This window comes from Phascolarctos cinereus, unplaced genomic scaffold (assembly GCF_003287225.1).
Source record: "Phascolarctos cinereus isolate Bilbo 61053 unplaced genomic scaffold, phaCin_HiC Scaffold_726;HRSCAF=1367, whole genome shotgun sequence".
Lineage (NCBI taxonomy): Eukaryota > Metazoa > Chordata > Mammalia > Diprotodontia > Phascolarctidae > Phascolarctos > Phascolarctos cinereus.
The window spans coordinates 350,494,683-350,506,302 of record NW_027556098.1 but is presented as its reverse complement, the minus strand read 5'-3'; the positions used below and the strand labels follow the sequence as shown (position 1 = coordinate 350,506,302).

Below are 11,620 nucleotides of genomic sequence, written 5' to 3'. Positions count from 1 at the left end.
AATCTTCTTTAAAATCCAAAAACTTCTGTTTCATCATTTCTCATAGATCAATTCTCACAGATCAATAAAGTATCAATAAAATCAATAAAATTCCATAACATTCATTAGCCATTCCCAAATAGATGGGAACTACTTTAAATCTAGTTCTTTAAGGCTATATAAATGCTGTTATTACAAGCACACACATGTTTCTGAAAGGCAAAAAAATAAACTTTTCATTTGATCAATCTCTCCTACTTTATTTCACCTCACAACTCAAGTTAAAGCGAATACCTAGGTACAAAATTTTCTAGAAAATTGGTACTCAGGAAAATGATACAATCATGAGTTTTATTGTATCACAGCAAGCAGGTAAATACAGCATATACACACACTATGGTAATATAAATATACAAAGATTTGTGCCACATGTAAGAAACTCGTTTCAGCCTGAGGGTGAGGGAGACATGTTGGTGAGGGAACACACTCAAACTTGAAGTTCAGGTGGGAAAATTATATACTCTGAGAATGGGCTTCGTTGAAAACAGGTAATCAGTGTAAGATATAGGAGGAGTCATTGCTAATCAGACCCAGATGTGATGGAAAGATTCCTGGGGTCCCTTAGCAATACTAGGTTCAGGTGAAGTTTGTGTAGAGGGACTCCTTCATCAGGACCACAAATTGGTGGGAGGATCTGAATCTAACTATCTAAGGCAGCAGAAGAAAAAAGACCCCAGGCTCCTGCAGTAGGGCAAGTTCATTCCAACCAAAAGGCTGCAAGCCTCATCTGCCTGACGTTGAATTAATTAACAGTGGAAAAGTCCAAACTGTCTGTATTTCCTATATGCTTCTAAGGGCATTAGGACCAGTTAGCATAAATATGTCCATACTGGAGTCCTATAATTATTAATATAATATTAGACCATGTCTATAACATGGAGCAATATAAAGTTTACAATACTCACCTATCCCCACTAGCTCTTGTCATATCTTCATGGCGGGGCTCCTTGAGGAAGCCATTTACAATTGGTGGCTCTTTGTAATTGGTCATCCAACTTCTATATTCAACTGAAATGCTTGTCTAGGAAATTATCAAAAACCTCTTAATTTCCAGATCCAATGTTATTTTTTTTCTCCATCTTATCCTTCTTAATCTCTTTTCAGTATTGGACTGTATGAATTACCCTAATCTCCAGCATACTTTCTTTTCTCTGGATTCTCCTGACATTACTCTCTCCTGGTCCTTCTCCTTCCTTCTCACTACTCTTTGCTGAATCTTCATCCAGGACATGCTTACTAATCATGAGTGTTCCTGAGGCTCTGTCTCGGTCCCTTTTCTCTTTCTCTGTCGTTTTGTTTCATGATATCAGAACTAATAGATTTAATGAACATCTTAACATCCCTGTGTTCAGTCCTAACCTCTCTCCTGACCTAAAGTCTCCCATCTCTAGCTCCCTATTGGAAACCTTAAACTGTAGGCTTTTTAAACCCAAGTTATTTTGCATTGACCCAAAGCTCTCCTCTCTTTCTAATTTTCCTGTCAAGGTTGAGCTCAACACTATCTCCCAATCACCTAGGCCAGCAACTTCAACTCCAAACTATCACTTCACATATCCAACAACTGGTCTCATCCTGTTGTTTCTACCTCATAACACCTCCAGTATGTGCCTCCTCTCCTCTGATATTCGAAACACTCTGGTACATCATTGCATATTATACATGTGTGTAAATGTGTGTGTATATTTCTGTGTGTACACATATGTGCAAGTAGACATACATGTGTGTATGTATGTATGCGTCCAGAGCTAGTCTCTTCCCTAAATTCCAGTCCCACATCACCAGTTGCCTATTGGCCCTTTCAAACTGGATGTCCTGGAAATAGTGAAACTAACATGATTAAAATTAATCCCAACACTGCTATCTTACAAACTTCCTTATTTCTATTGAAGTCATTATCATCCTTCCAATCTTCCAGATTAGCAACTGCACCATTATGCTTAATTCCTTACTCTCCCTCGCTCCATATTCTGGGGATTAAAATTGGCCAACCTGCAATAAAGGAGACTGAGGCAGAGTTCTGAGCCCGTGGCACTTTATTAAAAGGTCTGTGATCCACTCTAATGAAGTGGACCTTAGTGATGGTGTAACCCTATCCCTTCATTTTACAAATAAAGATATAGACCCAGAGACATAAAGTGATTTGACTAACACCATACAGCTGATAAATTATAAAGTCAATACTGAAACCCATATGGCTTGATTCCAATTTCAGTACTCTTTTTAAAATATTTGACAGTTTATTAAAATTATTTCTTGTCCATAAGCTGTTTTTTTTTGTTTGTTTCCCATACTAATAGGGACAGGATTAGTCAGTGTCTTCATTGATATAAGAAACTTCCTCTCCAATGCAAATCGTTGGCTCCTCTACAATGTTACTTTTAGAGTCTAGGGCGTTCGTGAGTTAAGTGACTCATCCACAATCACACAGTCATTATGTATCAGAGAAAGAACTTGAATACAACTCTTTCTCACACCAGGGCAAGCTCTCTACATACTATACCTTACTGCCTCTTTTTCTCTAAAATTGTTTTTCCATTTTTTTCAGTAACTTGTTTTATTGAAAACTTATAGCATCAAGAATCTGGCATTATCTTAGGTAAAGATGAAAGACAATGAATCAAATATATTGATTTGCTTAAATACTTTTAGGCATTCTTATAAGTGCAACAATGATATGGAAAATGACATAATTGTTTATAATTTTAAAATACTCATTATTGATACCCTTTTTCTTTCTATTGCATTTGTTATTGTAATTGTAACACTACAATTCTGTAAATATAACATAATTCTATTCTAATGGTAATATTTGAAATATTTCTGTTTTATTTGTATATCTACTGTAGTTATTTTTATGATTGGAAAGCTTCTCTATTCCCTCCAGATTGAACCTTTTCCTATAAATCAATTAAGAAAAATGGAAAGACATAATGTAATCACAACATCTGAAATTGCACACACTACTCTGTCCTTATGGTTGTCCATTGCTGTGTTAAGAAGAGGAAAATATGCTTCATTACCTATCAATTTTCCCAAAAAAAATTTACTCAGAATTCATCTTCTTTAAAGTATATTTTCTGCCCTGGCTCAGTGCTTCCTATTCCCCAGTCAGCTCTTCCTTCCTCTTGAATGAGTTCATTACTTCCATATAATGTTTACTTACCTAATAGAACTGGGCTGCTTTCATCCCCAGAGGATCTTGTAGCCCAAGGCTTGATTCCAAAATAAACATATGCCTCATGATAAATGTATCCATGAAAGATAACAAACACCGGTCAAGTTTTTGGACAAACTTCATCCCATGCTACCCCTCACCTCATGTTTGTAAGTAACTGTGTGTTGTCTAGGGAGCTCCTCAGGAAATCCAGTGCCTTGAAACCCAGACCAAATGAGCTAAAGACTGGCTGGAAGAAACATAAAGAATCATAAATCACATCCCTGGTGAAATCATGAGGGTTGACAGACAACTGTGGACTCCTCAATATTAGAGAAAGACAGAAAATAAATCCAAGCTCTTAGGGACAACACTGATTATGGGTAAGGATGGGGACACAGAACTCTCAGAGCATGAAATCTCTGCATTTCCAAATCTCTACTGAGGCCTGCTGATTTCTTAGTGACTTGAGCAGGTAACAAATAGAGAAATGAATGAAACAGAATGATCTAGATAGAGATATATCTGTATTCAGGACGCAAAAGAGCATATAGAGTTGAAGGGAAAGGACAGAGAGGGGACTAAATTCTGAGTATGACAATGCCTGTTTTTCTCTTTAGGTCTTTAGTCTCAGACCTGACAAAGTGAGCAAAGTGCAATTATCCAAAGGCATTAAAGAGATATATGAGATCATGGGAAGTTCCACCAACTTGGGATTTGGGTTCGTATCTTGTCTCTGACACTAGCTTTATGGCTATTTTACCTCAATGAGCCTCATTTCTGCCTCTTTTCTAAAATAATGATGTGATATTTACAATACCTACCTCATAATGATGTTGCAAGAAAACTGAGACACCACAAATAATATGTGGAGGTGGGGATTATTGATAGTATTATTGTGGTACTCTTATCAGGATCTAGTTCTTGATTTTTTTCCTGGAAGAACATTATGCTACTCCAAGAATAGGGGTATTGAGTGGAAGTTGAGTGAGAATGGACAGGGAGGGACCAAGAGTTGAACCATGAAGTTTCTCTGAGCTCCTTCCTGGAAATTGTAGGAAAGCCCTTAGTAAGAGAGATTGTGGGGGAGGAAAATAAAGAATTTCAACTCATCCATGTCTCCTCTCTTTTGACTCCCACCTACTATCTCATATTGCCTATAATCCATGTTTGTCCTTCCTTCCTCCAAGATCCTTGATGCTCAAACTCATTTTAACCCCAAGTCTCCACATTGAATCCTCTTTGAACTTATTATAGTCTCTAAAGGACAGAACAGAAAAAAAAGCTGCAGAAGCATAGACTGCCTCTGAGTAGTTCAGTCATTATTAAACTGCCAGCCAGTTAAGGTAAGTTTTCTGATCCTTAGATAGAATATGTCTATAATTTGAAAAAAAAATTGAGGTTTGATTTTCTGCCATAAAATCAAAATAACTACCATTTCTATAACACTTCATAGCTGTAAGCCTTTTATAGTGAAACTACCAATGGTGCAGTTAATAGAGGGCTAGGTCTAGAGTTAAGAAAACTTGAGTTCAAATCCAGCCTCAGACACATACTGGCTGGATGATCCAAGGTAAGTCACTTAACCTGTACTTGTCTCACTTTCGAACCTGTCAAATGGGGAGCATCAACCTCATAGAGTTGTCGAATAGATCAAATGAGATACTATTTGTAAAATCTTTAGCATACTGCTAGGTACATAGTTGGTGTTTAAGAGAAAATTATTACCTTCCCTTCACTTTCTTACATGTCCTTATGTAACATATTACATAAGGGTAATTCACCTGTCCTTCCTTTTTTCCTTTTTTTTTTTTCCTTTTTTCCCTGCTTCTTTCCTTCTACAAATATTTATTAAGCATTGCAAATCGTTATGCCAGGTATGGTAGAGATACAAAGTTTAGATAAGTAAAAGAAAATGGTCTTTAACCTGATAGAGCCAACAACAATTAGGTTAGATATGACTGTCTAGTTGTGATCCTTCTCATAGCTAAAATGTTGTAAATAATTATTTATATAACCCTAAAGAATAAAGAGAACTGAAGTGACTTAAAAGCTCTCCCTTCTCACTCTCACCAGCTCTGCCTTCCTTTTCATGCAGGGGTGGGTAGTCATCTCCATCAAAGAGGAGAAAATCTCATACCAATGGGCTTTGGAACTAAGGTTACATTTATGTTATCATTTGTTTCCTTTGTAATAAACTGTATAATCAGTATTTGTGATGTTTGATTATATGTATTTTATGTGTTTAAACTATAATATATACAAATATGCTTATATGCATATATATATATATACATATTCATGTAATGAATATAAATTGCATAGAAAGTGACGATCATTGGTAGAGTAAGTTTCCTATATCAGCGAAGTCATAAGCCAATCCCATTCCCATTTGAGTGGGAAGCAAAATGAAACAGGTTACAAACAAGAAATTATTTTAATAAACTGTCATTTTAAAAAAGTGTACTGAACTTGGAGTCAATATGTATATATGTATGCATAAATGTATGCATATATACAGACATACATATCTATATACATATGAATATGAACCACCAAGTATAGGAAATTTTTTTCTCTAGTTTATTAAATCAATAACATTTGTATGAAATTTTCAAAGTGTTTTCCTCATAACATACTTTAGAGTTATGTACAAGTATTTTTTCTACATGTATTTTATCTATATCATAAAAGGTAAGAAAATTATTTACTCACTATCAGAAGTATCTAAGAAGCACAATGGATAGAGTATTGGACATGGATTCAGAAAGACCTTATTTGAAATCCAGGCTCAGATACTTCTTGGCTATGTGACCCTGGGGAAATAAGTTAATCTCTGTCTGCCTCAGTTTCCTCAACTATAAAATTAGGATAATAACACCTGCTTCCTAGAACTATGGTGAAAATCCAGTGGCATGACATTTGCAAAGCACTTAGTATAAATACCTGACACATAGTAGGCACTTAATAAATTCTTGTTCCTTTCCTTTCCTCCATATCACAGATTGTTGGCTCCAGTACTCAAACACAGGACTTTTTATCTTTAAATTTGGTTTTCTTTCCACTCCATGCCATTACCTTTCATGTAGGGAGGGAAGTGGGCTAAAGCCTTGTATGGTGTTCATCCAAAAGACTGACAATCTTTCAATGTGGTATAATACTCAAAGAAATACTCGTTGACTGAATGACTAATTAACCACAGATTTTATACGTGCTGATAGTGATGACCCTTATAATATAGTTTATATGATCAGTGAATCACAGGATGACAACTTTTTAAAGGACAAACCAGTGCAATTATTCTCTGAAGAAAAAAAAAATTAAAAAGGCTGCATTAGCACAAAATCATAGAGCACATAGGGAGTAATAGTCTGCTCTTTTTGTACTGGAATAATACCATGTGACAATATCATGTCTAATTCTGTTAACTACAAGGGGATGTTGAATTTAAAGAAGGTAAAACTTGTGGTGTGATACATAACCAGGGAAAGGGAGTAGATTTTGTTTTTTGTCCTGTTCAAGAGAATTGAAGTTAAAGGGTAGAAGTTACAAGGAAGCAGGCTTTGTCTATGGAAGAATTTCCTAATAACCAGTATTATCTCAAAGTAGAATAGATTTTTGAGCAAGTCTCTGGGTTCCCCATCAATGGAGGTACAGAAACAGAGACTGGATTACCACAAGAGAGGAATAAAGTAGACAGAATTCTTGAATTGGGTCAAAGGATGGTGTAGATTGCTTTACCTCAAAAGACTGTTGGCACTCTCTGAGTCTATGACTCCATGGTTCCCTTTATTATAGAAATCATAGGAGCTTGGAACAGTATTTGTGTTTGAATCAGCAATCACAGGAGTTAGAGGAAACCTAAGAAATCATCTCTCTGAATTTCAATTTCCTCATATATTAAATCAGGAAAATGTTGGCACCTCTCTTTCATGGTTGTTGAGAGGATCTAATGAAACCATATTTATAAAATATTATTAAATGCTATAAAATGTTATTGACATTATTATTTTAATTTTCTTTTCCTTTGGATGTAGTATAGGTAGAAGTGATCCTGAGACAATGCAATGTCTTACAATTTTTTAAACCTTTGATGTTTTCTAAACCATTGCTCATGAGAATAAAATAATTGCCTTTTGTAATCAAATACAATTTTGGGGATGTAAGTCAATTTGCTGTATATTCATTTCTCACCCTGTTCCCATATGGCTTTGATTTCTTCTTCTAAGTCCATTTATGATTTGGAAGGTTTTCATTTCATCATAGTTTGACTGTTTTTTGAGTTGGAGTAAGAGTTGGAAGGTATTTTAGAGCGATTGATATGGCAACATCTATTTAAAACATTATTCTTTTTTTATGGTTCAATATTATGTCTAGGTGATTAGGGGCAACAGTTTTGTCTGAAATGATGTCTTCTCCAAGTAAATTTTATTTCTTGAATTCTCAAGAGTATTTTAGGATTTGCATATGTAATGACAGAATAGGTCATCTCTTGATTTACAAAATGCTACAGTATTGTTATGCATAATTCTGGTTAGCTGATTTTTTATTTTTAGGTATTCAGTAAGCATCAAAATTTTGCCACCAGCAATATTATTATTATTTTATACAGCTTCACTTAAAGCATAACATCCTTTTATAATGTCACAAATCAAGTGGTCTACCAACCATGTTCTAATATCTCCAGTGGCAGGAATGTCATAGGGAATTTATTCCATATGGAGTCAGATTTAATTTTTAAGAAACTATATCAAACTTGAACCTGTCCTTGTAACTTCCACTCTTTGACCTTCTGCTCACTCAGGACACATAAAAACTAATCTATTCTCCTTTTCATATGATCATCCTTCACATATTTTTAAACTAAGTGTTTTTTTCCCCTCTAACTATTCTCTTCTCAAGCAGAATGTTCTGCATAATGTGGGTACTTAATATGTCTTCGCTGAATTTGACTAATTGGATTAAATGTCCATTGACACTCCTGATTAAAAAAAAAATCTATTGCCTTTTCTTAAAAAAAAAAAAAGAGATCAGAGTTTGAAATAGATGTGTTTATAATAGTTGCTCATATTTATATTTAATTTTTGGTTTTCAAAGCTCTTTGGATACTTTAGTTCATTTTATTCTGACAAAAATCCTGTAAGATAGGTACTAGTCTCCCCATTTTATAGATGAGAAAGTTATTTCTCAAAGTGATTCACCCAGTGTTATCTTAGTATTAAATGACAAAGGTGAAATGCACCACTTGTTGACTCTTAAGTCCTGTGTTCTGTCCTCTATGGCCACTCCTCTCCATGGTCATGGAATCACTAAGGGTAAAACTTATTCCTATCAACACTACTTTACCCTTGTCCAAATAGAGGAAGCCTTTAACCAGGAGGCTGTTGCAGATTCTTCAACAGAGATTAATTTTGGAGGCAATTCTTTTTTGCACCAGAAAGTGTGCTGACTCTCCAAGTGGAAGAATTGGTTTTGGATTCTGCAGCGAGTCAGTTTACCTCCTTGGACCTCAATGTCCTTATCTGTGAAATGAGAGGTTATGCTAAATGGTCTCTAAAATACCTTCCAACTCTTACTATATGATCCTATGTCATCTGACAATGATCAAAAAGTGGAATAGGTATTTGAGAGAAGAAAAGGTATTCCCTTTGATTTACTTCTTTGCTTGATTTTCATTTCTGTTTTTATTCACCATTTAGTTAATTTCAAATGTGAAGAGAAGGATTAAATGACTTCAAGAAGCTTCTTTCATCCCTGTGAGGTAGTAGACCTTCCATATCTCTTGCCTTGACTTCATTTTGGGAACTTCCTCAGGCAGGAACCTATCCCTCTTGGTGTTTACCATGTCCACTGTAAATGCTACAAATTATGATGATTTGACCTTCCTCCTGATTGGGATTCCAGGACTAGAACATGTCCACATCTGGATCTCTATCCCATTTTCCTCAGTATATATTGTTGCCATTCTGGGCAATTGCACCATTCTCTTCTTTATCAAGACTGAAGCCAGCCTTCATGAGCCCATGTACTATTTCCTCTCCATGCTGTCTGTCTCAGACTTGGGTCTATCTCTCTCTTCCTTACCCACTACAATGGGAATATTACTATTTGATGTACAAGAGATCTGTGCCACTGCCTGCTTCACCCAAGAGTTCTTCATCCACCTGTTCACAGTCACTGAGGCATCAGTGCTTTCTATCATGGCTTTTGACCGCTATGTGGCCATCCACAACCCTCTGAGATACAACACCATATTAACCAGTTCACGTGTGGCCAAGATAGGACTTGTGCTGGTTGCTAAAAACATTGTCTTGATACTTCCACTTCCCTTCCTTTTACGACGGCTAACATACTGTCGGAAGAGTCACCTCTCTCACTCTTACTGTCTCCACCAGGATGTCATGAAGCTGGCTTGCTCCAACAACAGGGTGAACGTCATCTATGGTCTATGTGCTGCTCTTTCCACCATGCTTGACTTGATCTTTATCACTTTCTCCTACATTATGATCCTGAAGACAGTGCTAGGCATTGCAGCCCCCAAAGAACAGCTCAAGGCCCTCAACACCTGCATCTCCCACATCTGTGCTGTTCTCATCTTCTATGTGCCCATGCTGAGTGTGGCAATGCTCCATCTCTTTGCTCAGCATATCTCTCCTCTGATCCACATCCTCATGGCTGATGTTTTCCTACTGGTGCCACCCCTCATGAACCCCATTGTGTATTGTGTGAAGACCAAGCAGATCCGAGAGAAGATCCTGGAGAAGATGGGTCTGAAGAGAAGATGAATAAAGAGAGGGAATAAAAAGAAGGGATAGGGAATCAATGTTGATTTATGTTAAAGTACAAAAAGTCAAAGGAAATGTTCACAAGTTTCTCATCTGTAAAAGCTTATTAGTAACCCTTACTTACTGAAGAAAGCAATAATAGGAGTAAGAGGATGGGTCAAGAAAATTAATGTAGGTTAAACATAAAGACAAGTGATTGAGATGTAAACTCTTTTTCCCAGGAAGGCTTTAGGGCACAGACCCTTCTCAAACGTTTAGATGAGTTTGAGGATTACAGCAAATGACTTCTTTTTCTCTGTGGTTTTTCTCTCCCATATCTTAGGGAGTCTACCTTTCTCCTTTTTATTTCTTTTTGAAAATTATAACATTGTTAATCTTCAGCTCTATAGCATACCTCCTTTTCTCTCTAAGTCACCAAAGATCATGACAAATCATTCTCTCCCAAGTCAACACTTCCCTCTTTATTCAACTCTTTCTGAAACTCAAAGAGTATCTGGAATGCTATCTTCTACATAATTTGTCTACTGGTCAAGACAGCTGTCATTAATTATGTTAAGAACACCTGAAAATCTCATGTTTCCCATAATACCTTTCCAAAATGAATATGAAAGAGATGACTTCACCCCTCTTCACCTCTCCATCACTTTAGGCTGAATGTAAATGTCATTGTCTCTTTCCTGACCATCCTTGTATGAAGTAATTAGTTACTATGAATTCCCATAGCATTTTATCATTTTATGTGTTTTTAAAAGATTTATTTGCTATTCATATATTCATTCATTTACCATTCTATTAATCTATTTATCTAACTTTATCTATCCATCTATCATCTATTGATATACTTATTACCATACACATATAGCTATGCCCAGACAACTCCTACTTTATGAAAGGGTTTTACTTTCATATAAAAGATAAAAATGTGGTACAGTAAATAAATCTTTAATTCTGAAGTCAGAAGACCTGGGTTCAAATTCTACCTCAAATACTTCTTAGCTGTGTGATCCTAGGCAAATCATATAAGCTTTATGGGCCTTGTTTTTTTGTCTATAAAAGGATTGCCTAGACTAAATGACAATTCAAGTACCTTTCACTTATAAATCTATGATCTAATGATTCCAAATGCATTTGTAAGGCAATATTTTTTTTTTGGAAATTGAGATACATTTTCCCATAGAAAGTATGTAATATATGGGGCCTAGGTATTCAGGCCAACCCATAGGAGTATACTTATTTTTTAAAAAAGTATACTTATTGTCATTCTAACCCTTTTGTTTCATCCCAGACCTGTGATTGCATTGTTTTGGGGTCCTCCCTGTAAGGAAACTCCCTCTACTAATGCAGATCAGTAACTGTTCTACAATGTATAGTATTAGAGATTTGTCTGGGACACTTAGTGGTTAAATGACATGACCAGAGCCACACAGACAGTCAATATGTTTAAGAGACCAATCTTGAATCCAGATGCTCCTTATTCCAAACTTTTCCTTCTATCCATTATACCACAGTCTTTCATTGAACTAATATTTTCCTAATGATACTCAAGAATCTCAAAACTGTGAGATGTTTCTATAAGAAAATACCTTCCAAAAATAACTTTTTTTTCATGCCAGGAATATCTCTCTTCATTGAATTGTGATAA

At 35.8% G+C, this 11,620-nt stretch overlaps 1 protein-coding gene across 1 annotated transcript; it reads left to right on the top strand.

Moving 5' to 3' along the window:
- Window positions 1-9,027: 9,027 nt before the first annotated feature.
- LOC110195223 (olfactory receptor 51A4-like) lies at window positions 9,028-9,978 on the top strand. Its single transcript, XM_020967857.1, has one exon. The coding sequence runs from the start codon at window positions 9,037-9,039 to the stop codon at window positions 9,976-9,978; it is 942 nt and encodes a 313-aa protein (XP_020823516.1). The 5' UTR covers window positions 9,028-9,036.
- Window positions 9,979-11,620: the final 1,642 nt, after the last annotated feature.